General features: G+C 36.8%; 4 protein-coding genes across 13 annotated transcripts; 1 reads left to right on the top strand and 3 right to left on the bottom strand.

Annotated features, from left to right (window-relative positions):
* Nucleotides 1-1,672: 1,672 nt before the first annotated feature.
* Nucleotides 1,673-4,676, top strand: TLP7 (tubby like protein 7). Its single transcript, XM_089612765.1, has 4 exons — nucleotides 1,673-2,141; nucleotides 2,665-2,752; nucleotides 3,377-3,506; nucleotides 3,615-4,676. Exons 1-4 carry the CDS (start codon nucleotides 1,800-1,802, stop codon nucleotides 4,201-4,203), a joined length of 1,149 nt encoding a protein of 382 aa, XP_089468891.1. The 5' UTR covers nucleotides 1,673-1,799; the 3' UTR covers nucleotides 4,204-4,676.
* Nucleotides 4,677-6,278: 1,602 nt separating this feature from the next.
* Nucleotides 6,279-9,226, bottom strand: LOC149401200 (uncharacterized). 7 transcript variants are annotated; one of them, XM_089612977.1, is made up of 4 exons: nucleotides 8,733-9,226; nucleotides 7,040-8,281; nucleotides 6,652-6,750; nucleotides 6,279-6,497 (listed from the first exon to the last, which is right to left on the bottom strand). In XM_089612977.1, the coding sequence occupies exons 1-3, from the start codon at nucleotides 9,155-9,157 to the stop codon at nucleotides 6,690-6,692; spliced, it is 1,728 nt and encodes a 575-aa protein (XP_089469103.1). In that variant the 5' UTR covers nucleotides 9,158-9,226; the 3' UTR covers nucleotides 6,279-6,497; nucleotides 6,652-6,689. The 7 variants fall into 7 exon arrangements, with proteins under 7 accessions (XP_089469103.1, XP_089469102.1, XP_089469101.1 ...); XM_089612976.1 differs by having other exon boundaries at nucleotides 6,652-6,746; XM_089612975.1 differs by having other exon boundaries at nucleotides 6,280-6,501; nucleotides 6,995-8,281.
* Nucleotides 9,227-13,884: 4,658 nt separating this feature from the next.
* On the bottom strand, nucleotides 13,885-17,314 carry LOC149401199 (uncharacterized). 3 transcript variants are annotated; one of them, XM_089613012.1, is made up of 7 exons: nucleotides 16,495-17,314; nucleotides 16,321-16,413; nucleotides 16,144-16,233; nucleotides 15,923-16,030; nucleotides 15,365-15,805; nucleotides 14,265-14,896; nucleotides 13,886-14,183 (listed from the first exon to the last, which is right to left on the bottom strand). In XM_089613012.1, the coding sequence occupies exons 1-7, from the start codon at nucleotides 17,065-17,067 to the stop codon at nucleotides 14,165-14,167; spliced, it is 1,956 nt and encodes a 651-aa protein (XP_089469138.1). In that variant the 5' UTR covers nucleotides 17,068-17,314; the 3' UTR covers nucleotides 13,886-14,164. The 3 variants fall into 3 exon arrangements, with proteins under 3 accessions (XP_089469140.1, XP_089469138.1, XP_089469139.1); XM_089613013.1 differs by lacking the exon at nucleotides 16,144-16,233; XM_089613014.1 differs by lacking the exons at nucleotides 15,923-16,030; nucleotides 16,144-16,233 and having other exon boundaries at nucleotides 13,885-14,183; nucleotides 15,365-15,850.
* Nucleotides 17,315-17,700: 386 nt separating this feature from the next.
* Nucleotides 17,701-21,368, bottom strand: LOC149401198 (phosphoesterase). 2 transcript variants are annotated; one of them, XM_089613755.1, is made up of 11 exons: nucleotides 20,989-21,368; nucleotides 20,651-20,710; nucleotides 20,447-20,509; nucleotides 19,865-19,936; nucleotides 19,735-19,791; nucleotides 19,468-19,544; nucleotides 18,981-19,062; nucleotides 18,699-18,815; nucleotides 18,394-18,518; nucleotides 18,218-18,287; nucleotides 17,701-18,098 (listed from the first exon to the last, which is right to left on the bottom strand). In XM_089613755.1, exons 1-11 carry the CDS (start codon nucleotides 21,295-21,297, stop codon nucleotides 18,045-18,047), a joined length of 1,086 nt encoding a protein of 361 aa, XP_089469881.1. In that variant the 5' UTR covers nucleotides 21,298-21,368; the 3' UTR covers nucleotides 17,701-18,044. The 2 variants fall into 2 exon arrangements, with proteins under 2 accessions (XP_089469881.1, XP_089469882.1); XM_089613756.1 differs by having other exon boundaries at nucleotides 19,865-19,933.
* Between the last annotated feature and the right edge of the window lie 3,981 nt (nucleotides 21,369-25,349).

The raw sequence follows: 25,349 nt of genomic DNA, 5'->3' as shown, positions 1-25,349 counted from the left end.
ACGTAATCTTGTCCATTATGATGTTTTAACTGTAAAAAATGTAAGATAACCCCCAATTTCAGTCGAGAGTCTAGAATGCATGCAAAACCATATAAATAAGGAATCTTTGAAGTCCAATATTTAAAATTTTTTGCTCTCATAGATGTGACACATAGTTAAAATATTTCAAAATGGTTTAACCAGTTTTGTGGAAATTATTGTGGTGGAGAGAGTTGTTAAACTTCTTCGTGTTGCTCATCTTATTGTTTTGATCGTGACGGCGTGAAGTGCGACTAGAACATCGACACGATTCACGGAAACCTCGACGAGAACTTGGTGATATGATGACTCGCTAGACATTTTCAAAAACAAAATCAAAATTATATAATATAAATTTTATTAAAAATTTAAGTATATGATATCAATCAAAACTATATATTATAAATTTTTTCATAGATAATAACTATAAAAATTTAATTTTAAAAATGGGCGGTGTAGATTTGTAACAACAACTAAACAATAAAATTATGTTTAGGAAAATAGCGAATGACAATTATATTTTACTTAAATATCCTTATATTAAACATGTTATAATTAACACAAAAATGTAAATGACAATTTGGCCATTATTTTAAATTAATAGATCATTATCATTTAAATTAATAGATTAAATAATTTTAATGTTTTTTAAGAAACAAATCAGAAAACATTCAAGTAATTTAAATGGGTATTTAAATGACAATTTGACCATTATTTTAATTCCACTAGGTAGGTGAATTAAATTCATTAAGAATTAAGAATGTCCACCATTTAAGATATATTAGTTATTATGTACTAAATTTTCTCAAATACATTATTTGATTATGTATTTAATAATATTAACAAAAAATAAATATACTAAAATTATGTGAGCTTCAAATTAAGTTATATTGTTATATTTATTTCATTGAAAAAAATATTATAAATTGTCGTATAATAAGAAATAAATTTTGCGCTTTTTAATTTAACATTCAACCTAATTTATTTAAGTTAATTTATACAATTTTGTTTAGTTTTATTTATTGATTTTAATTTGCACTTAAAACGTGTGTGGATGACTAAATCATAATGAGTACAATTCAAGGCAATCTGGAAACACATGCTGGCGATTTCGTCCTTCATTGCTTCTTCTTGTGTCACGTCGCCTCTTTGTTTGATTCAGCTCGGTGGAAATTGTCACCGAGTCCCGTGACGAGATCGTATCTCCTGCGTTGACTTCGATTTCGTCATGATCTTTGACAAAGGTGCTATAAATTCGTAAATAGATTGGACTGAGCCCAAATAACTCGTAGAAATATCTACGACATCAATTAATAAATGACTATAATTACTCGTCGTTTAGTAATGGGGAATTATTTTGTACAAATGAGTTTGGCAATTATTGAACTTGGGACCTTATGCCAAAACTCTATCTCACAATGACCCAATAGTTCGCGTGCAAAACAGAGTCATTGTGTAAGGGCATATCAGTCCTTCCAGTCGTAAGTTTAGTCTACATAGACTCCATATTACCGCAGTCTAGTATTACGGTAATAATAGTCGAGTCTAACCTGACCAGTCAAATTTCGACAAAGAAACTCTCGCTTAGCAACAACACTAATCTCACGGCACCGTCATTTACAAAGACCCAGATTTAAATACCAATCACGGTCACCCATACCTCACAGGCACGTGAATTTATCACCGTCATACTTGATTTCTCTCTCTTCTCTACTAAACTCCTGAAACCCTCCTCTCTCTTGCTCTGCAATGGCAGTGAAACCCTAGAAAGCGAACGAATCATGTCTCTCAGAAGAGCATTTCGGTCTCGGAAGTTTTCGAAGTCGTTCAGGGAAGTGAAAGCTTCGTCGGAGGATGCAGATCTCCGCCGAGTGAACTTGGCCGAGTCGGAATCGTACTCGGCCTCTGCTTCTTCGTCGTCGTTGTGGTCGGCGATGTTGCCGGAGCTTCTCGGCGAGATCATGCGGCGAGTGGAGGCCGGCGAGGACCGGTGGCCGGAGCGACGAAACGTCGTTGCTTGCGCTTGCGTTTGCAAGCGGTGGAGAGACGTGGCGAAAGAGATCGATCGGTCTCCGTCGCGCTCCGTCGCCGGGAAAATCACTTTCCCTTCGTGCCTCAAACAGGTATAGCCTAGGAAAATCTCAATTCAGTTTTTTGTTCTGATGATTGTAGATCAGCCGTGTTTGTTTGTTTGTTCGCACTGTGATCAGATCGCGTGTTGTTGTGTTGGCACTTGGTATAATTTTCTAGTTTGAAGTAGATGAAAGTTAGTTAAGGAACATAGTTTGGAATTCAGACATATTTGAATTGTGCTAGGGTTTTAGAATATATTGGACAGTTTTAAGCTAGTTTTATGTGGTTGTAAAATTGCTTTGATTTTGAAAAATGAAATCTTGGAATAAATTGTTGGTTTGAAAGCTTTCTATTGAGTTTGTAAGTGGGTCTTAACTAATTAAGAGCACGATTTCAGTCCATATTCCATAAAGGAACTCGTAATGCTTTGGAGATTATTTGCAGTCATATGTAGATTGGTTTCTGCAATGTGTTTTCGAATCAAAGACTTCTTTTTTAAGTAAATTTTATGAACATAGCCAGAGACTTAGTTTTTTAACTGTTTAATTGATTCGGTGATTTTGCATTGTGCAGCCAGGACCGCGTGAATCTCCCCATCAGTGCCTTATAAAACGCAACAAGAAGACCTCGACATTTTACCTTTATCTTGCACTTAGCCCAGGTGGGTATATATGGTGATACTCATCTTTATTTTGTTTTAACTACCTGGTGATAGATTAAATTTTTTTGAATAAGGAAACTAGTTTGTCTTCTATACTGAAAATGTGAAATACATGATTCGGTCTCTCACTTTCTATTGTAATTAATATTGTCTGAAATCTGTAAGCTTGGTCTGGACTGATTCAGAATTGTTATCTATACATAAACATTAAAAAATTGTTTTTCTTCTGGTTTCTTGGATATAGCTTGACCCATAGATATTACAGTATTTTGGTATCTTTAAACTGTTGAGGGCATAACATTTATTGGGTTCTGAGCAGTCATGAAGTTGGTGGACCCAATTATACTTGCATCTACATATGGTTGAAGGCAGGTTGTACAACAATTTATTCATCACATGTTTATATCATTATCTAGTGGTAAAAAAATGTTCATGTTCTTGATAGAATAGTTGATTGATATTTTGAAAAAGTGGTTTTACTTGTCGATAAGCTCCATTTAGGAAGTTGCTGGTTCTGGGGTTGCTGACTTGGTAACTATTACAATATATTTTTATTGTTATTTCCCGCATCATCTTCTCTTATTTGCGTAGTAACGTCCCTCTTATTTTCCCTCCTCTGTACAGCATTCACAGATAAAGGGAAGTTTCTTTTAGCGGCTCGGAGGTATAGGCACGGTGCCCATACTGAATATATAATATCGCTCGACTCCGAAGAAATATCGCAAGGCAGTAATGCTTATGTTGGAAAGCTGAGGTACGCCATTTATTGTTTTTACTTTCAATCTAAGATGAGGTGAGATATTGATATTGAAAAGAGGTGATACATCAAAACTCAACCATAACTGATTCGATATCTGTACAGCTCGGATTTTCTTGGCACGAACTTTACAATCTATGACAGCAAGCCACCGCAAAACGGTGGGAAACCGTCGAGCTGTAAAGCTAGCCGTCGATTCACAAGCAAACAAATAAGCCCACAAGTTCCGGCAGGAAATTTTGAGGTCGGTCACGTCTCGTACAAGTTCAACCTCTTGAAATCGAGAGGCCCAAGAAGGATGGTCTGCTCGATGAACTGCCCTTGGTCCGGCGAGCCGTCCTCTGAAAAATATCCCGACGAGGACTCTAGGACCAAGTCACCCGAATCTCCTGCTTCTTCTTATTCTTCCGGAACAGTCTTGAAGAACAAGGCACCGAGATGGCATGAGAATCTGCAATGCTGGTGCTTGAATTTCCACGGCCGCGTCACAGTGGCATCGGTGAAAAACTTTCAACTGGTTGCTACGGTTGATCAAAGCCAGCCTGGAGGAAAAGGAGACGAAGAGTTGGTTCTACTCCAGTTCGGGAAAGTTGCGGACGATACTTTTACGATGGATTATAGACAGCCCTTGTCGGCTTTTCAAGCATTTGCCATCTGCCTTACCAGCTTTGGCACCAAATTGGCGTGTGAGTGAATCAATAATTAATATACTCTCTCGTGGGAATTCCTGGTACGCTCTACGTTCCCACATTACTCAAGTTCAATTAATTATATTATATCTACGCTATGGGATTTGAATATTGTATCATGTACATTTTGTTGTATGTTTAAGGTATGTCTATGTCACTATGTGGGTATAATATTGAAATTACTTGTAGCCAACAGTGTTCTTAGTTCAGGCAAGCACGATGGTGTCGGTTTTTTTTTTTTTTTTTTTTTTCTTTGGTGTATCTGTAAATGTAAACATAATTGTGAAGGAATACATTGATGTACGGATTAATAATTTTTAATTTTCTGTATTTTTGTGAGTTGGGTATATTCTCCATCGGAATTGTATTGGACATGAGCACGTTTTGATTAGATTAGATTGGTCCCTCCTATAAATCAAAAAGCGCGTTGAAGATGTAAAGTTGCTTTCAGATCATCAATCAAATCAGATTCGCCAAACTGTTTTAAGGAGTCAATTATTGCCTGTTATAACTTATAACAAGTCAAGAAAGTAAAAGCTAAATATAAAGAACAGAGTTGTTTTAGTCTGTTTACTTTTTGCCTATGCGCTGCGTTTCGGGTGACAGACTCAACTGACAAGGATGGCTAAACTTTAATTAATGTAAAGCGTTTCGTATTCTTCTTTGTTATTAGACTTTTTCGATCCAGTCTCGTCTGTCTGTTCACAATTCATGCCGGTTTTAGATACACCATGACACATTCCGATCCTGAAAAGTCAATGCGAAAATTGATGATAGTTTACATGCGAGCCATAACTATGGGTATAAGTGTGGAAGAAATAGACCGTTGCTGGAGTTATTTGTTTTATATTTTTTTAAAAAAAATTTGAAAGAAGAAGACGTCTATGCAAGTCATTTTCTTGGGACCTTGGAAAAAGACTGACAGAGTCATCGGATAGCTTTTTCTACTCAATAGTCTCAACTCAGACATTAAAAAAAATACGACTCTCTAAAATACTTGTAAAGATCATTGAGAAAACTATTCTCCTTCAACCTGTTTATTCTTTTTTCGTCTGATTACAGTCGTATTTTTCTTAGTATATTTTGGTCTGAAATATCATATTTTTCTAAATTTGGACTGATTTGGGCAAAAATCAACTTACAATTTACACACTTTCAAATCTCTTGGATTTTTTTTTTTTTTTTTTGGTAGTGTTTTAAACTTTGTAAGTAAAAAAAAAAAGTAATTCAGTCGTGAGAAAAGTCGTGAGAAAAGAGATGATACACGGCATCACTTTTTTTGTTTTTTTTGTTTTTTGACAGCGCTTATCATCTTCCTATATAGATTGTACTTACAATCTTATAATAATAATAATTTGAGAATACCTTTGTATATTGAATCATAGTGGCTACAAAATCCCAAAATATCAAATACACATTTATACTGAACCATCCGAAAAATATTATGAACTATATAATACTAATGATAAATCATCCAAAAAAAATCACATACTAGTTTAACGCTAATGACAGTCAAGTATGTCATGTCAAATTTAATAACATAGCTGAATTTTGCGTAAGCTGATCTACTTCTTGCATCAATCCAAAATAAATTCTTAATACGAACATCATCATCCACATCCATCATATATAAAAAATGTAGACTTTTTAGCTTGCATCTTCATAAAATAATAATGAATTGCTTTAGCATCTCGAACACCTAAACGTAATCGTCTACTTTTGTCGACATAATTTCTACAATCTCTCTCTAAAAATGAGATATTTCCTAGCCGACAGCTTCCACAACCAATGATTGAAAATTTCTTGCGATATTTATTTCCGCTTGATCATTTAGTTCTAGCTATCTTTGAGCACCATTGCTAATCTCTCTATTGCACGAATAAAACCTTGATTTTGTTAGGCTTAATCCATGATTGTGCTCAAAGATGATTGAATTAATCCTACACTTTCTATTTTTTCCCATGGTAGCATTAACCCTTGCTTTGCAACCTGTTTTTGTTTGTAGGTTTGGATTAAGGTAATTTTGCTTTGTGGTCTCTAATGTTCCTGCTCGTGAACATGAAAAAGTAAGATGTTTTTGTTTTCCACATGTTGAACTATGAGAAGATGTTTTCTTTACTTCAAACCTTTCTTGCTTTCCATATTTCTTGTAGTGGAGAAAGAAAGTATCAAGTGAATCAAAATACATCCCAACTTCTAACGCTATTTTATCATCTTTGCACTCTTTTGTTTCTCCCATCATTCTAACGAGTCTGTCTCACGAGTCACAACCACATCAAATTCTACGCAGCCCAATATTCTACCTGAACAACAAAATCAAATCACACACACAAAAAAAAAAAAAAAATCAAACTCAACAATACTACGACTTTAGAAAGTTAAATAATAGTATTTGTATACATTAAAATTGAGAAAACAACATACCAGAGATTAAAAAAAAAAAAAAAAAACACCTGCCTTCGAAAAGCTTGTCTATGTTTTGTTTGCTTTTTTACTCCGTCTGCATATGTTTTTGTTGGCGCGAAGGAATATGGAAAGCGGTACGTTGCTGTCTTCATAATGCAAAAAAAAAAGGGTTGCCTTCAATTTATTATTATTTTTCAATGTATTAAATCTTCCCAAGGAAGATGATGAATACCGATGGAAAAAAGGGCTGCTAGATTCCATTTCTTGTAAGAATATGTATTTTTTTTTTTTTTGCATCCGTGTAATTTTTGCTTATATATGGATAGCAAAGCGCACAAAGAAAAGCATCCCTGGCGATTAATATTGCAAGGATCAAAGACTAGTTCTCACAAGATTTTGTCATCGACACTAATATCATCATCAATAATGGCGTGCCTGGTCAAGACAATCTCTTTAACGAGATTGCGGTAAGTGAATAGGCGAACGGCCCCTCTGAGGAAGAGCTCCGGCGGAAGCTTGCTCTTCTTGATCCTCCTCCGCCACGGGCCGACCCCGGCTATCTTCCACTCCTCGTCGCTCACTCCCGCAGACTTCCCTCTCATCTCCGCCTCTCTCTCCATTTCTGCCTCTTTCTCCATCTCCGCCTCTTTCTCCATCTCCGCCAATCTCTCCATCTCCGCCATCTGTCTGTCGTAACGCTCCGTGCTCACCACCATGCTTTTCTGCACCAGCTTCTCCATCGCCTCCGAGTCGTAAAGCGCCTTCCGAAACTCCCCTTCCCAATACTTTTCGTCCTTCACTTCCTCATCTTCCTCTTCCTCTTCCTCTTCTTCTACCTCTTCATCGGCACCGTCCATCTCTAGCACCGTTTTTTCATCCTCATCATCTTCATCGTCTTCGATCCAATCGACGACCTCGCTCAGGCGGCGTTCGTCCTCGTCATCATCCGGGGCGTCGCAGCCGAGCTCCAACTCCTCGAGCTTGGCCTTCCACTCCTTGGTGTAGGGGTGCAAGAGGTGCACCGGGTGATTCCCCAGCAGAAACTTCAAGCACTCGGACTTCTTCTCGTCGCTGAGCTTCTCGTACGCATTGACCACGTCGTCCACGAAGGCCTTCTGGCTGACCTTGACGAGCCTGCACAGCCCGCCAAAGTAGGTGACCTCGTCGCCGTCGAGGTCGAGCATGAAGTCCTTCTCGGTCTTCGGGTCCAGGAAGGGCATGAGAAGCCTGAAGAAGTTGTCCTGGGGCTCGAATCGGCACTGGAAAACGGGTTTTTTCACGTAAATTATGTCTGGTCTCATCCAAGCCGCGCATTTCCCGATCATGGAGCGGGTCGCGCTCCCGAGCCGGCCCATGAGGCTCCACTTGTCGAGGCGCTGGGTCCCGGCCTCGACGACGACCTCCGAGACCAGAGTCCACTGCTCCCACGGCTTCTCCGAGAGCCTCCATCTCGGGTGCCTCACAAACACCCAGAAGTACCGGAACTTGCTCCGATCCATGGCTTTTAATCTCTTCCCGAACTTCTGGGCCATCTTGAACTGCTCGATCTTGTCCCACTCCTCCTCGTCTCGGACCGAGCTGATCATCGCGACTCGCTCGTCGGAGAATCGGCCACGGATCGGCTCTCCGACCACCAAGCCACGCCAGGTGTAGGGTCCGTATTCTCCGTACTTGTACCTGGAGAAAATAAATACCAAGAAATTCAAGCAAAGATTCGATTTTTTTTTTCCTGTTGCTTTGTAGCCCAAATAGTCCTTGAAGTATGGTGTTTGTGACATTTTGGTGCCTAACCTTTTCTTAAGAGCAAAATGATCTTAAGCCTGTTGATTTTGTAACATTTTGATCCTTTTCGAGAAAATTCTAATAATTTATAATGAAATTCAACGCAGCCTGAAACATATCTACAAACTTCGGTAGCACATATTATTTGTAATGAAATGAAAAACTAATAATATTTAGTAATCAAATTTAACACCTAAATGACCAAAATGCTTTAAAAATCAGAGGAACATGCTGCTAAAAAAACTAGGTTACAGAACAAAATGACATAAACACATTAATTCAGGCAGGGACATTTGTGCCAGAAATCTTTTTTATTTTTCTTCTTCAAAAATGTGATTTAACGTACCAGTCGTGAGGGTGACGAAGATTAGGATCGTCCTTCTCCATGAATCGAACGAAACGGTCATATCCGAGACCAATAGCTTGAAGCTCGTCCTCGGAGAAGTTATCGGCGTAGTTTCCCTTGCTGTGCGGGTTCTTGAGACGCTGGTAGAACAAATCCGCGTACTCCTTCTTCATCCGCCGCGATTTCCGCTGTATATCTCGCCGGAGCGCCATGAGCTCCGGGTCCCTCGCAATTCTCCCGGCGACAGCCTCGCGGTTCTTGTACTTGGTCTTGTCTTTCTTTCCGGTGTTGGCGGTGATTCGGAGGGGCTTCCGAGCGCTGGGATTCGGGGGTTCGAAGGAGAATTGTGGGGTTTTAGTGAGAGGGTTTGAGAATGGAGAGAGGGAGAGAGAAGAACAAGGGTTTAGGGTTTTACAAATCAGCATTGTGTTTTCGCTTTGTCTGTTTGGGAATCAGCAGTGCGAATTTTGATACTTGATAGTACTAATAGATATATGGATAGAATGTTGTTACACGCGCAAATATATTTTAAGTTAAATTGCGACAAAACTTTTCGTGTTTTTTTTTTTTTTTGAAAAATATCAATAACATCCCCTCGTGTTTAATCGAAATGCGAGATTTCTCCTTTCGATTTTTTGAAATATCAGACATATCTTTTCGGTTTAATATAAATGACATATATCACACTTTTCGTTTATTTTTTACAAATATCACTTGTAAAAGTTATATTACAAATATCACACTTTTCGTTTATTTTTTACAAAAAAACTCATTTGAACTCCCCAAAATACCCTTAATATAATAAATATTTATTTACTACTTTATTAAAAAAAATCAAAATCTCTCTTTATAAAAAAAATCATTAACTTTTTATAAAGAAATTTTTTAATTTAATTTTTTAGTATATAGAATAGAAAATAAAAAAATTATTTCATTAAGGGTATTTTGAGGAGTTCAATTTCTTTTATATAAAAATTAACAAAAAGGGCGACATTTGTAATATAACATATTTGTAAGGGAGATATATGTCAATTATATTCAACTGAACGAATATGTCTGATATTTCTGAAAACTGAAGATATAAATCGTACATTTCGATTAAACACAGGTGATACAGTTGATATTTTCCTTTTTTTTACCATCCATGATCTACTGATAATTTTATTTGAATTTTTGTATTTTTGAGAATATTATTAATCACATTCATATAATTTAACCAAAATAACTAAGAGAAATTGCCTCACGTACTTCAATTTCGTAACTTTTTTCTCATTTCCCACCAAAAGTATAATTTGGTCAAATATACTCGTAAATCTTGGAGAAAAACTATTTTGTAACTATTATTACCCTCAACCACAATTTTTCTTATTATCTCACATCAACTCCTTTAATGAGCATTTAATAGAGAAATGACGTGAGCTATTTAACTCTGAAACTCTCTCTCTCTCTCTCTCTCTCTCTCTCTCTCTATCTCTCTCTATATATATATATATATATATATATATATATGCTATAAGTCTCGTCTCCTTAACCCAAACTCTGAAATTCTCGTCCAAGCTAAGTGCACAAGGTCCGACGCCAGATCCTCGCCCAAACTAAAGAGCTCAAGGTTCGTTGGTTTTGCCTGTTAAAAATTTTCCGTGGTTTAAAAAGTTCTCTGTCATTTTTATAGGTTGTTTAAAGATTCGGTATTGTCTGGGTATGTTTAAAGGTTTTTGAACGAAGCTCATTATTTGTCGACTTTAGATGTCATCAATTGTTGACAACTATTGTCAACAAACAGAAAACTATTTACTCACAGATGTCAACAACTAACCAATATTATAGACAACTATGTCAACAATTGATATCAATTGTTGACATCTATATCTACAATTGATAATAATAATTTAGATGGTTGTCAACAAGTACCCTTACATGTTTCATGTTCGTCCAATTCTGCGACGCCGTCTAGTCCGTGAACACATCATGGAGTCCCTTCGCGTCCGCGAAGGGTTTGGACTCTCGATCTCGGCGATTCGATCGGAATTGCGAAGCTTCGCAATTCTCGCTCTAGAAAGGATTTCCTGAGGCCGAATTTAGTGGGAGAAAAGTTTCAACACAGATCTGAGGCTCTTCGGCGATGGTGGATTCGGTCGGCGATGGATCGACGTACGGAGATCTGGGAGAGAGAAGCGAAGGTGGAGATTGTCTTGATTGTGTTGGCGGAGGATTTTTTTTTTTTTTTTGGATTAGGGTTCGACGAAGGATCGACATTTGGGACACAATTGGTGGAGCTCCGAGGAGTAGCGGAGAAATTGGATGCCATTGGGAGGGATGAAGTGGATTTTGAAGGAGCTAAAGATTTGGGTGCGTGGTTTCACGGAGAAAGTGGGGTTGGAACGACTGAGAGAAGAAAATGAGAGAAAGAAGGAAACAAATAAAGAGAGGGAAAAATTTTATTTACACATTAAGCCTACTAGTATTTTTTTCCAAATTATGGTTTTGGTAGAAAATGAGAAGAATTTATGAAATGGTAGTACTTGAGACAATTTCTCTAAAAATAATTAGATCTACTTGAGTTCAAACTTCAAACAATTTATTTTATTTTATTTTTTGTCGCAAAAGTACAAATATTAGATCAACTATAATATTATTGAAAATTGAAGTTCTCAATGGTTAGAATGGTAGTTCTTTGAACATGATGGTATATATTAATGCCGTTAAATAAATTAACACTTTGAACCCATGCAGTTAGAATTTGAGTCGGATTATGTGATCGCACGTAGGCCGAATAAAAGGAAAATTCTATAATACTTTGTTCTAGTTTGCCTTAAAGAGGTTTTCAACAGTTCAAGTTGTGCATATTTTTTAGCAATACTCAGTTTAATTCCCAAATTAATATATTACGTAGTACAACAACTGTCAAAGCTCAAATAATACATATTTAAAAATTGACAAATCATTTTAAGAAAATCCGTTTTATTTTTACTGAAATTGATTTCGAGTGTTTGGATGTTATGTGTTTGTTTATGCCTCATGCACAAAATCGGTCGAAATTAGATCCTCATATTCATAAATGTCAACAATTGACATATATGTCAACAAATGACAACACTAAAAAGTTGATTGTTTTGTTGACATTAATGTCAACAATTGACACATATATATCAAAGCTCTTGTATTACGTAGTACCATCACATTTTTTGAAGTTTCAAACTCTTATATATGTATTAAAAGCTTCGAGTGTTTGAGTGTTATGTGTTTGTTTATGTCTCATGCACAAAATCGGTCGAAATTAGATCCTCATAGTCATAAATGTCAATAATTGATATATATATATATATATATATATATATATATGTGAACAAATGACAACACTAAAAAATTGGTTGTTTTGTTGACATTAATGTCAACGATTGACATAATTTGTTGACATAGATGTCAACAATGGCACGTATATGTGAACAATCGACATGATTTGTTGACATAATTGTCAACAATAGACACTTTTCTCTAGTCATCAACCGATCGTTAATGAGAAATATTTCTACTTTACCGAAGCTTGTCTCATTTACAGACGACCACCGAAACTTGTCTTATGTACAAAATTTTGATTTGAAAGTTGATTAGTGATGATATTATTACTTTATCTTAAATAAGTCACTGACTTTTTATACGATTGTTATTATAAATGATTGTAACAATGCTCTTCTCTTTTGTTGTTCTCTTTAGAGCTAAAATAATAGCAAATAAACTGAGTAAACTTCTCAACGAACATTATTTTACAAATGGTAATTAAGTATACTGCTTATGACATTAGATACGATTGTATCAAGAAAAGAAAAGCAGCAAGTACAATACTCACTGGACCGGAATAATAAGAAATTGTCAAAAAAAAAATGTCATTGGAATATTACAAATACAACGAACATAAACTGGAATATATGTTGTGGTTACCAATTCTCTAGCAGGTCCGGTTTCTTTCTCCTCTCTTGTTACTCAAATCCTAAAAAAAAAAAACACATTACCCAAATCAACATAAACGCACATCCCCGCCAGCTAAACATATATTCTAAAATTATAATTAGGATTAAGTACCCAAAAAAAAGAAAAAAAAAAACATCCCCACCAGAGCCCATATTAAGTACCCAATAAACAAAACACTAGACATGAGAATAGTAGTAGTGTTGTTGAGCTTGATACCTTAATTTCCCAACGAAAGTATTGCTTCATTTGGACACGTCATTAGAGTTCAGGGACATTATGTACTCTGTGCAAGTGGGGCGTCTGCATTTCCGGGCAGCCAGAAGGAATTATCTGTCGTCGGTTGAAGCTGAAAATTAGGTTTTTTTTTTAATGAAATTAAAATGCCATTACAATGTAGTTAGTTCAAGAAAGAAACATGAAAAAAATATAAAAAGTGAGTTTTTCAAAGAGCTACGGCGATCTGACGATTTCCCTGAGAATCTCGCGTCATTTCCGACAGACTCCGGTGCAAGAGACGACTTTTTGGCGAGGAGGTCAAGCGTCCTCTGACGCCTTGATCCTCATGAGAACGTCTCTCAGAAGCTCCGGCGGCATATTCGCCTAGCAGCTCTGCCTCATGGCGTCGTTGCAGTCTCTTTTAGGGCGTGACTTATGGCAGAGAGTGGTTATCGGAAACTCGGATATGAGAGTGGTTCTCGAGTTTTTTTTTGTTTTTTATTTTTGTTTTTTTATAGGGCTGTTGTTGTTGGTGGTGGTGTGTTAATGGTCTGAGAGAGAGAGAAAAGACAAAATTGAAGAAAAAAATAGAGTGCAAAAGAGTATTTACACATTGGACCCACTAGTATTTTTGTTCAAATTATAGTTTTGGTGGAAAATAAAATAAAATGTTATGAAATGGTAATAATTGAGGTAATTTTTCACGACTGTATACAGGGTATGTTTGTAAAAAAAACATAATAATTTTCTTCTCCGTGGATTCTTTCCTTTTGGAAGTTTGGAAGGATTGAAAATGGTGAGCCAATAGATTTACAGTCACTCGACCAACTAAAACCATAAATTAAATCAATAATATGACAGATTAAATTTACTATTCGTATAACTTTTCTTATTATTTTCCTCTTAAGCTATAATATGACAGATTTACTTGAGAAATAACATTGCACAGCTGAGCTCGCCTTTGACACGTCGATAATTATAGCCCGTTCAAATAATAATAATTATTTTTCACGAGAAGATGCTGATTTCTTTACACTGTTATAAAGATGTTTGACATTAGACAAGGTGTGCACTAAAATCAGAAGAAAATAAAAAAACATGAACGTAATCTTGGAAAACATTATCTACCAAATTTTAAAGTAAGCAAAACGATCAGAAACTACATACCACCATTAAGTTAATAAATATGTACATCAATAAAATCCAAGTTCCAAAATCCCTAGCTCCTAAGACACTTTCGTCGCTGCTCATATCGTCCCTTCAACGCTGCACCGTCCATACAAAATTTGCACATTTTAATATCAATGTTATTTTAAAGCAAATCGAAATCAATCGAAAGGGTTTTACCTGCGAACTGCGTTTAACTTCATCCACGGTTGATCTTGCCTGTGCGATTCGCTTCTCATCACAATCGACGGAAGCCGGTTCTTGTCCCACCCAAGAACCTCGCAAACAACTTCACCGTAGGCCTTGTGGGCCCGCTTCTTCCTCGTCTTCGATATCGCGGTTGAGTGTTGAATGAGCGCGACGCTCGTGAACCTCTTCCAGTCTTTCTTCCCGACTCCACTGCAGACCAAACAGCAAAAGTCTCGGGACCCACGGTCGTTGGCATAAAAATCCCTCAACTTGACATCTTCCGAGAACAGCTTTGAAAAGAAATTTAATTCTTTGGATTCGCCAGACGCACCCTCGTCCTCGTTTTCACTTTCACTGTCCTCAGATGGATCTTCTTGTTCTTTCTCTTCTTCATTGTTATCATCACGACTGTCCAAACTAGACCTTGTCCTGAGAAAGTCTTTGCAAAGTTTAACAGCCTTATGTTGCAACTTGTCCGAAGCAAGCATTGCTTGTTCTTCGGGCGAGAGCGAAATAGCCGATTTGGGAGTGAGGACAGGCCATCCCATATTAGCCGAGGGATTCTTCATCACAGCTTCTCCACATGGCCATTCTGAAGAAGATCCCAATGGCTGATTAAATCCCTGCATTTATATTAATAAAATTATAAAAAGGGTTATTTTGAGATATTTGGCCCGGTAATCCGAAATACATTCCGTTTTTACGTTGTGGCATTTTGTTGAACAACACAGAACATAGGTAGTTCAAGATCCCTATATAGTGTGAAGCGAAATCTTAAAAAAAATGTCACATAAAGCTCGGTAACCCAAAATATTATATTCTGTTTATATATAGTGCACGATGTGGCCTTTAGTTGAATAACACAAAACATATGTAGTTTACTAATAAAAAAAGGCTCTTCAGTAGTCTATTTTAAGCCAAATCCATGTTGTAAGTGACGTTTACGTCAGAAGTGGAGTCATCTTAAGAGATATATAGATCATCTCTGCTAGAATCAGAATCATCAATTCATTCGGGATTAAAAACTTGACAAAGTACTTCAAGGATATATATGTTTACAATAATTAAATGAAAATACAAAAGAAATTAACCTGTGTAATGCCCAATTGTGACATAGGTTGGTCAAGTGAGCAGCTTGTAGACACGGTTGAACGTTTGCTCTCATTTGCACCACTCTTATTCTCGTCTTTGTTGTCATTTTCATCACCTTCCTCATCCTCAGAAGGATCTTCTTCCTCCTCTTCCTCTTCACTGCCGTCCTCACATGGATCTTCTTCCTCTTCTTCATTCGGATCTTCTTCCTCAACTTCATTTGGATCTTCTTCCTCATCTTCGTCCGGATCTTCTTCCTCGTCCCCATTGCCATTCTCAGAAGGATCTTCTTCTTCCTCTTCTTCGCTAGGATCTTCTTCTTCTTCTTCTTCCTCTTCATTTCCATCCTCAGAAGGATCTTCTTCCTCGTTGTCACTGTCCTCTGAAGCCTTCTCTTCCTTGGCTTGATTCCCAGTTCCAGCTTTTCCCTCGGAAGAGCACTGCATTAAAGTTGGAAACTTGCTCATATCACTGGCCATCTGTGTCTGTCGTTAATCATAAAAACATATCCCAAAAAAAGCATGAGGTAAATCAATGAGTACAGAATTTTATCGTACCGGCTGAATCGTTGACTTATTTTCATTCTCTTCCACTTCAGAAGTTCCAATCACAACAAGCCCTTTTTCATAGTCTCTACTAAGACCACCCTTGGATCTAACACGACCCTATAAATCCACAACAAACAAAAATTAAAGCTCCTAGGAAATTCTAGACAATGTCCAAACCAAATGCACCATGGATAACAAAACGTCCTAACTGAATCCTCAAAGTTCATTACCTTATCATTACTCTCAAAGACCTGTTTTTCAACTGTATTATCATCACATACCACTTTCATGCTAAGTGTAACATCACCAACAATATCGCCCTGAATTACATGCCCAAATGAGCAATGTTCATATATTGAAAACCATATAGTTCAGACGAAACTCGAAGTTCATTAATCGATTATTACCTTCCCGGAAGAGCTTTCATTTCCAACCAAACCGCCTCCATTATTGCTCGGCGCATCCACATTGTCCTTCAAATCAACACTGACAATCCCCTCCTGCAAAACAAACCACACCACAAATTCAGAATATGAATGTATTAATGTAAAGTATTCCAAATCAGAATCTGAACACTCAACTTGTTTCTCCGCACATGCATTTGCGCCGAGTATCCGACCGAGAGGCTCGCCTTTGAGAACCACGCTCGGAATCTGATCGAAATCCCAACCGAGGACCTTGCAAACGACGAGGCCAAAAGCGCGGTGGGACTGGCTCCGCTCGACTTTGGACATGGCCGCCACGTGCTGAAGAAGCCCCTGACAGGATTTGAACGACCTTCCCGAACTCTTCTTCCCTATTCCGCCACAGACGAAGCAGAAAAACTCGCCGGCCTTGTAGTTCTCTTCGAAGTACCTCCTCAACTCGCTGTCCTCAACGAAAATCCTCCGGAAGAGCTGAAACCTCTCGGCGCCGGGGTCCGGCCAGTAATCCACGTCCTCTTCATCGGAATCGTCGCCGGAATCGTCGTCAGAGTTTAAGGACTCCTTGAAAGCCGTGGTTGCTTTTAGCTGGAGAGTCAGAGCATTGGTTTTCGCCGCTGCCGTGGGTCGGATATCGGCCCAGGCTGAGTTCGCCGGAACGGCAGACGGAGTCGCTGATGACCACGGGGCATCGGATGCTCCGTCGTGAGTGGTGGTGGCTTCAGGCTTCATCTTCTTGGAGTTAGGGTTAGGGTTAGGGTTTAGGGTTAGAGGGGCGCTCGGGGATTTGGTAGCTGAGAGAGAGGAGATTGTTAGTCACTTTGATGTTGTCTATCAGACTCGGCTCTCTGCCACCGTGTAGTTCTTCATGTTGTACGCTTATAATATATACTAATTAAGTACCACGTTTCTATTTCTTTATTTATTTTTTGAAAATTGAGAGCAATGGGGAGGAGAGAGTGTTGTTGACTCGCACTCGCACTCGTCTGAACGGAATAATAATTAGCCATTAATCGCTTAATTTCTTTATTTTCAGCGTGAAATTATTATTATTCATTTTTTTATTAGCAAATTGAATTTTGGAGGGTCGAAATTAAAATTACGAATTAGACTAGATCGCACCAAATCTTTTTTTTTTTTTTTTTTATAAACTCTTGAATTAAAGATGTTAGTTGATATAATATGCGTTTTAATAATTAAGATAATTCAATTTTTTAAGCTTAATTCTAGCTAAATTTGTAAATGAGTGTAAAGAAAATAAAATCTTTTTAAACACGAGTAAATCAGACCCGATTAAATAATATAGTGCAATTTGATTTATTTTTTTAAAACAGTCTTGGTATTATCTCAATTTTTTCCGTACCCTGAACACCAATGGATGATTAGATACTCAGAGAATTATTGTGGATCTCAATTATGAGGAGAATTTGTAAACTCGAAAGAAATTTGGGGCGGAATTCAATAGTAGTCTATTTGATTACAAGCTAACTGTCTAATGATAGACATTGGAGCTGGTCTTACATAGACCAGTAGCGAATACTTCAGGCCCGGTGGTTAATGGCGGGCCGGAAAAACTTTTAAAAAGATTACAAGCTAACTAAATCTCTGAGGCCATAAAAAAAAGTTCTTGCTTCCTATCCTTGACGCCACTTGAACAACATGGCTTTTAATACACGAAGATTAGATATACTATCGTCTCTCCAGGAAGTTTATTTCTTCGTGTCAAAGTAGTCTTCAGGGACATAAAATTTGAGACCAATCGTCTGCAATGCAAGGAAGAAAAGAGCAGCAAATTAACTCAAAACACAAAACAAACTCGGTTTTAATAATCAGTACCTGACAAAATATATGAAAGAACAAGCGAACGTTGACTAAACCAAACCTGTGCAAACTTTATATCAGCGTCACTGTGATCGTCGACTCTCCCTGCAGCATCGCCTACGTAGAAAGACCTATTGCCAGACAAAGAGAACGATAATGACGACATAAGTGTACAAACCAAATATGAGAGAGAGAGAGAGAGAGAGAGAGAGAGAGAGAGAGAGAGAGAGTAATAACTGATCCATATCAATGGTGATTCCAGAGTTGAAGTGTTTTTCCATAAGATGCCACATCCCTGGTTTTGGTTTGCGATACTGATCTTCTGGGCCATTAGATTTACCAGTCCCACAAGCAATGAAAACCTGCCATGTTTCTCAAACTTAATGAAAATGTGTCCCACACGAGTTTTATTTTAGATACATCTCAGCACATGCAGTGATAATAATAATAATAATAATAATAATAATAATAATAATAATAATAATAATAATAAAGTTGTATAGTATATAAAAGCATCAAGGTTTATCTTCAGATGTGACTACCTGAATCGGGACCTTCACCGTGTCAATAAAACTGTTGAGGCGACCGATTTTTGAGTCCACAGCAATTTGTCTCTTGTTTTTCCAGCGCTCGATGTTCGATTCATTGGTAAATATTACCTGATAATGTGTTCATCATGATGGTTCATTTGGATCAAAAGATCTTAGAGAAGTAAACAGATCTTTTTATTGTTATTTATTTAATAGCCAATTTCAAGCTAGGAATAATCGGAAATCTGACTAAAGCTGAGTCAAAGATAATATAGATTAATTAAAGAAACGAACCAGCTTATAGCCGTCATTGTATAGGCTCTGCAGCTTATCGGGTATGGAAGGGTACATGAGAGACCATGCACCTGCACCGACTCTGAAATTTCAGGGTAAAGTTTGTTAACTGAGAAAATTAATTAACTGAATTAACTGACTAGTGTGTCAATCCATGAAGGTAATAGTTTCAAAACTTTTTTTTTCCTTCTGGTGTACAGTAATATTACAATAGAAATTTCTATGGCAGTGAGCCAAATAGCAGCAGAAATTATTATTATTAACATTAAAAACTATATACATATTGCAATCTCAAACAAATTCTATAGGCATATTGAAATGTATTAAAACTAAACCGTCAATTTTCAACCACACACTGATCATTTGGAATACAACTCTTCACTCTAAAAGACTATACACGGAATGCTTTACATGGTAAGCAGTCTAAGTTTCCATACATCCACAACAGTTGTTGAAATACATTCCAGAGAAGAAGAGATGATCAAACCTTCTCACGTTAGTGTTAGCGAGACAGCCATCAAAATCAAAAGCCGCAATTTTACTGGAATCATTGAGGCCATCATCCTGGAAGAAGCGGATCGCAACAGCTGAGTTAATAAATGTAAAACTACTTATTTTCCTCACACTGAATAGAAGGTAACACGAACCCAATATGAATTACAAAGTTTAGTTCAAGTTCAATCATTTTAGTCTCTATAACACAATATATGCACCATATTGGAAACGGCTCTGTTAATCAGACAAAGTATCTCACCCGTTCAAGAAATATGGTTGTTTTGAATGCCTTCCATTTTGGTGAAAGTGTTGCTTCCTGAATAAGAAACCAATTATCCAACTGATTACGGCATCTATAATGCCAGAAAAAAAAATGTTTTGATTAAGACCTTGTACTTATTCTTGACGTCAGAAACTGAAAATGCTATATCCAAATTGCTCTCCTCAGATGTAGATAGCTGCTGTAAAAAGAAGAAAAAAAGGTATCACCATCCATAATACAATGCCAATGAAACGATTGAGTTTGTTAGGCATCAACACTACAACCACGTGGGACTTCAAGGTGAATCATTTTTAGTTTTTTCTTTTCTTAATATAAGGCGATGACTAACCAGAATCTTATTACTAGTTTATTTTGTTTTCTTATTCTACATCAGTACATAGTTGTTTCAGCCATGGTAAAAATGTACGCTACAAGGTAAAGCATTCTGAATGAAGCAAGGTTTAACCTGAAGAAACAGGCATATAAATTCGGATTCTAAATACAAGCACAACTTTTTTTACAACGTTGTTTGAGCGTGGTAAGACATGTAGGCTACAAGGTAACAATTAACCTCAAGAAACAGGTCCATACATTCGGATTCTCGCAGAAGTAGATAATAAGATAGATATTGTACTATTTTTAATGTGTGCCTGCATATCTAATCATCGCCGTTCCAAAAACAATCCCAAAAAAAAAACTTATTACATACCTTTGCTTTCTTTGTATTCCTTTCTTCCAATTCATTTTCTTCATCTCCGACTCGTTTCTCAACCTATTAATGGAACTCATGGATTACACTAATAATAATCCGACAATCGTCACACTCTGGTACCGTTTTCAATGGTAATCACTAAGCAAACCACAGTTCATGGTCCCACGACTTACACAAACTTAGCCAGAAATGAAAGTATACCTCGTCCTTAGCTGTACCGATCGAGTCCACCAACTCCTTTAAAGCTTCCTGATCGCTTCCCTAATATCTCAAACATTAACCCCATAAATCATTTCAATTGTTGAGCATACCACTAATAACCATTAAACAACACGAAGAGAATATTTCAAACCTTTGGCATTCCAAGTCTTTTTATGATTTCGATAACCAAATTAGGCTAAATCCAAAAACTAAATTTTCAAATTTTTCCAAAATTATTTCTTGCACATTCATGTTAACGAAGGCCCAAGCCATGATAAACCCTAATTTTGTTTCTCAATCGTATAAAACATAACTCTATTAACTAAAATCAGAGATACCTTTAGAGAATCGAATCCTTTAATATCCTGTGCAGAAGAAATCGAGTCGGAGCCTAAAGCGAAACAATCCAAGTGATGCCATTTGGTGTTGTCGAAGCCTCGAGGGTCTCTGGTGACCGAGCCCAGCCTCAGAGTCTTGGCGTCGATGGCCTTCGAGCACTTCTTGCACGACGACCGGTTCGATTTCGCGTACTCGGCAACAATTCGCGTTGACTGAGACATTGGACTCAAAGAACAGGAAAAACCTGTGCAGATGGAGAAAATTGGTGTGCGGTTTAGGGTTTTGGAGAAGAGAGAGACAGTTCGCATGAAGAAGAGAGAATAATTGTGTTGTGGTCTGGTCAACGAGGGCTTTTTGTTCCCGCCATAATTCTTATGACTATGCTTTATTGATTTTAGCCGTTCCCAAATAAATAAACAATCCAAGTGATGAACCCGAATTTACTGTTCACTCAGTGTACAAAGTTCAGCCTCAGGTAAAAATGTCAATTTTGTCCTTCGACATACATATAATTTACAAGTTTGCACCTCTTATACAAAAAAAATAAGAGAAAATATTAATAATCATTTAAAGTCTTCGAAATTATGAAACTAACACCGAAATTTCTAGATACTTAAGGTGATGTTTGGTAATCAATTCAAAAAGTGTTTTTGAGTTAAAAAAATAGGAAACAAAAAGTGAAAATTGTGTTTGGTAAAATTTTTGGAAATTTTTTTTAAAAAATTTTGAAGTTGTTTTGTAAAAGATTAAAGAAAACTGAAAACAAATAAAAGGTGTTTTTGGAAAAAAAAAAAAAAAAAAAAAAAAAATTCTTCTCTTCTCTCATCCTTCTCCTCATCTTCTCTTTACATTTTTTCAAAAACAAAAATGAAAATTGTACCAAACACTTTTTTCAGTTTTTTCAATTTCTCAAAAACAAAAATGAAAACTGTACCAAACAGCTTTTTGAAAACAACTGCAAAATCATTTTTCAGTACAACTACAAAAATTAAAAAATAGAAAACAAAAACTTTTTGAGTTAACTACCAAACAACTACTCTCTTCTCGGCTACAATTCTAGATTTTTGTGGATATAGACTCTTCGGCTGCCTCACTTTGCTTTTTTGTCTATATATACGTATATATATTGGCTTGACATCACCCGTGAAAGAAATCAATAAAAAACCCCATCTAGAGCATCAGATCAAAATACAAAACCAATTCAAGTGTTAAAAAAAATCATATAAAAGCAATAAAATAGATACCTTAACTCAGCAGACATCAGGTATATATCTAAGTGTTAACATAAGTAATACAACTAATATTCTTATAACCTAATCTGATTTTTATATGCTGTTTTCAGGTTGTATAATTTAAGGGCTAAGATTTTAGTACAAGATATTCTTCGGACTTACAGGTAACTATTATTTTCTAGCATGTATCCTGAAAAAAGAAAAATCACAAATATAGTTTCAGAAACTATATGGAGAAGGAGAGAGAGCTTACGGCGCCGATAAGAGCATCTTTAATGGTGTTTAGCTTAACAACTTTAAGGACTTGCTTGCAATTAAGAGAAGTGTTAAGCTATTTGCTTAACCATTATTTGTCAATTTGGCTATGTGATTTGCTAGAGAAATTGGCTCTATAGAGCTACTTGCTTAAGCAAAATACATGAGACCCACTTAATAAAAAAAATTATAGTTTTAACAAGTGAAAATTGAATAAAAAAATAAACAAAAATAGAAATTGATAAGTGGGATAAACTTAAGCAAGATGATAAATTAGCTTATCATTGTGGATGATTTAGCTTAAGTAAGTTGTATTTTGGTATGACTTATGTGGCATGGTAAGCTAATTTGACATTAGCTTACCATTGAAGATGCTCTAATGGATGAATTTAACAGGACATTGCACAGATGAGGAATCACTGTGACGAGTGATGTTGTTTGGACTCGGAGAGATCGAGCCTCGCCAAAAAAATTTAAGAGCACGAATCCTCCGCTGACAACACCGTCGACGAATCCCGAATATAGAATAAAAACACAAATCCTCCGCCGACAACACCGTCGACGAATCCCGAAGATAGAAGTAAACACAAATCCTCCGCCGACAACACCGTCAACGAATTCTGAATGTAGAAATAAAAAGATCTTAAAAGTTCCTAATTACATAAGTAAAGGGAGACCGCGGAAGGTTTGTCAACAAAAAAAAAATAATACAGAGAGAGAGTGGGGAAGGAGAACCGATTAGAAAAAAAAAAAAAAAAAAAAAACTAATTAGAGAATATATAGAGAGAGAATTCTTATTGCTATTCTTATTATTAGGACATTATATTACAGTGTACGCATTTTACACACCATGGATAAGTTGTATTTACCTTATCTATATTTTATAATTTTTTTTCCACACTGTTCTGGTCATTAGTCAATCATAATAGCTTTACGATTTGATTGTCGGTTAAGGCCAAAAATGTTTTTTTTTTTTTTTTTTTTTTTATTGATTCAGGGAAACGCATTTGAAATTGGCACAAAAGAGCTCACTCTCATCTACAGGTTCGGGAAGTCAAGTAAGTTATATATTTAATAAAATTAAAATTTTATAATACATTTTATACAATAGTTTTAAAATAACCACTACCAATAACTTTAAAGCTATTTATTTTGATAATTTTAATTGCTTAATTTCAACTTTTGATTTTTATCAATGATCCATTTTACAATTTTCATTGATTTTGAGTCCATACATTTTCATTAATCTATTTATAATGATTTTCGTTTATTTACATAGTCTAAAATTAAGTTCTAAAAAACATTAAGAAATACCAAGCATCTTTAAAATAAATCGTCTCTCCAACAACATGACAAAATGAAAACGAATTAATATGTATTGTAATATTAAGAAAAATGTATTGCAATATTTTTAATATATATATATATATATATATATATATATATATAAATTAATGTCATATTTATCATCACAAAAAATATAATGAATAATTCAAATAATCAATTTTTTGATCAAACAAATAACCAATTATCATTAGTATACATCAAGCATTCCCGCAGCAACGCGCGGGCATTCCGCTTGTTAAAGATTAAAGAAGAAGAAAAAGTATGGTAAGGTAACACACAATACACTCTTTTTACCCTTCAACTTCAAACCTCCTACTCCCAAACTTGTTTGGGCCAAGTTGTAACACAACTCTCCTCCCAAGGGGAGGACACGGGATCGAATCTCGATGGGCGCAATACCCACATTTAGTAATTTCTGGGGTGTGTTTGTGTGGTTTTAGAAATAGATACTTATTATATTTTATCCAACCCCCCATATTTATAAATATCTTATCTTGTATCATTGACTACTTATAAAACCCTCCCTAAAAAAAAAAAAAAATTCAAAGCTCCTGCTTACATTCATCAAACCAAAAACTTCTTGGAAATTACTTAAATACCTATCATTTAACCCTTTTTTTAAGAAAAAGAAAATAAAAAACCAAAACCCCAGAGTCTGGTCCCTTGTCGACGACGCGTCACGACTTGCCAGAGACGGACGCCGAAGGTGGCAGGCTAACATGGCGGCGAGGGCGGAGAGTACGCCGGAGAGGGTGGCGGGGGACATGGCAGCGAGGGCGGAGAGTACGCCGGAGAGGGTGGCGGGGGACATGGCAGCGAGGGCGGAGAGTATGCCGGAGAGAGTGGCGGGGGATGGCGGAGACGACGGTGAGCAGGGACTGAAGCATGGTGGTCATATCCATCTTCACTAGGACAATTTGAGTTATTGGCAACGACTAACTTTTGGATGCGACTAGTCGTATCCAATAGTCGCATCCAAAAGACAATTGGATGCGACTAGCCGCTTAGGGTTTGCGAGAGTCTTAAAATTCTCGCTTGCTTAAGTAGCAGTATTCAGTAACTATATGTAACTTTTGGATGCGACTTTGTAACATCCAAAAGTCGAAAATTTAATCGGGATATATTTCCCCTTTTTATTTTCGTTCAGTTGATGACGTGGATTTAGTTTAATTTAAATGACTTTTGGATGGACTTTGTCTCATCCAATGGACTTAAAATCGCATCCAAAAATTAGGTCATGCCCATTTGAACTTCTTCTTCCCCGCCGGTCATTTTCTCTCCAAAATTTATCTCCGACCCATCCTCTTCTCCAAGCCCGTCTGAACCTTCACCGCCACGCAGACCAAACCTATTGCAGTCGAGCCTCCCCAAACTCGGGCCTCTTTCGTCACTGCTCTTCTCCCTAAACACGGCCGGCGACCACCGCCAGACACCGCGCAACCTCCGCCAGACCCCCCGCTCTACCTCTGACCAGACCGCCACGAGCAGACCATACCACCGCCATCGCCAGTGCGGGCCGAGATCGC

The sequence above is a fragment of the Urtica dioica genome, chromosome 4 (genome assembly GCF_054948205.1).
Source record: "Urtica dioica subsp. dioica isolate 48M chromosome 4, U.dioica_male_clone48M_v1_H2, whole genome shotgun sequence".
NCBI lineage: Eukaryota > Viridiplantae > Streptophyta > Magnoliopsida > Rosales > Urticaceae > Urtica > Urtica dioica.
This window is presented reverse-complemented; position numbering and strand designations above follow the sequence as displayed.

What these genes read in the sequence shown, in the direction of transcription:
- TLP7 (XM_089612765.1), top strand. Translation starts at nt 1,800, where the DNA reads ATGTCTCTCAGAAGAGCATTTCGGTCTCGGAAGTTTTCGAAGTCGTTC. An exon ending in TCCCTTCGTGCCTCAAACAG is followed by an intron (nt 2,142 to 2,664) that starts GTATAGCCTAGG and finishes TGCATTGTGCAG; the next exon opens with CCAGGACCGCGTGAATCTCC. An exon ending in TTATCTTGCACTTAGCCCAG is followed by an intron (nt 2,753 to 3,376) that starts GTGGGTATATAT and finishes TCCTCTGTACAG; the next exon opens with CATTCACAGATAAAGGGAAG.
- LOC149401200 (XM_089612972.1), bottom strand. Translation starts at nt 9,157, where the DNA reads ATGCTGATTTGTAAAACCCTAAACCCTTGTTCTTCTCTCTCCCTCTCT. An exon ending in CTTCGTCACCCTCACGACTG is followed by an intron (nt 8,282 to 8,732) that starts GTACGTTAAATC and finishes TATTTTCTCCAG; the next exon opens with GTACAAGTACGGAGAATACG. An exon ending in AGTGTCGATGACAAAATCTT is followed by an intron (nt 6,747 to 6,994) that starts GTGAGAACTAGT and finishes TTATGAAGACAG; the next exon opens with CAACGTACCGCTTTCCATAT.
- LOC149401199 (XM_089613012.1), bottom strand. Translation starts at nt 17,067, where the DNA reads ATGAAGCCTGAAGCCACCACCACTCACGACGGAGCATCCGATGCCCCG. An exon ending in ATAAGTCAACGATTCAGCCG is followed by an intron (nt 15,806 to 15,922) that starts GTACGATAAAAT and finishes ACTTTAATGCAG; the next exon opens with TGCTCTTCCGAGGGAAAAGC. An exon ending in CACAATTGGGCATTACACAG is followed by an intron (nt 14,897 to 15,364) that starts GTTAATTTCTTT and finishes ATATAAATGCAG; the next exon opens with GGATTTAATCAGCCATTGGG.
- LOC149401198 (XM_089613755.1), bottom strand. Translation starts at nt 21,297, where the DNA reads ATGCGAACTGTCTCTCTCTTCTCCAAAACCCTAAACCGCACACCAATT. An exon ending in AAGGATTCGATTCTCTAAAG is followed by an intron (nt 20,711 to 20,988) that starts GTATCTCTGATT and finishes TTGAGATATTAG; the next exon opens with GGAAGCGATCAGGAAGCTTT. An exon ending in CTGATATAAAGTTTGCACAG is followed by an intron (nt 18,099 to 18,217) that starts GTTTGGTTTAGT and finishes CTTGCATTGCAG; the next exon opens with ACGATTGGTCTCAAATTTTA.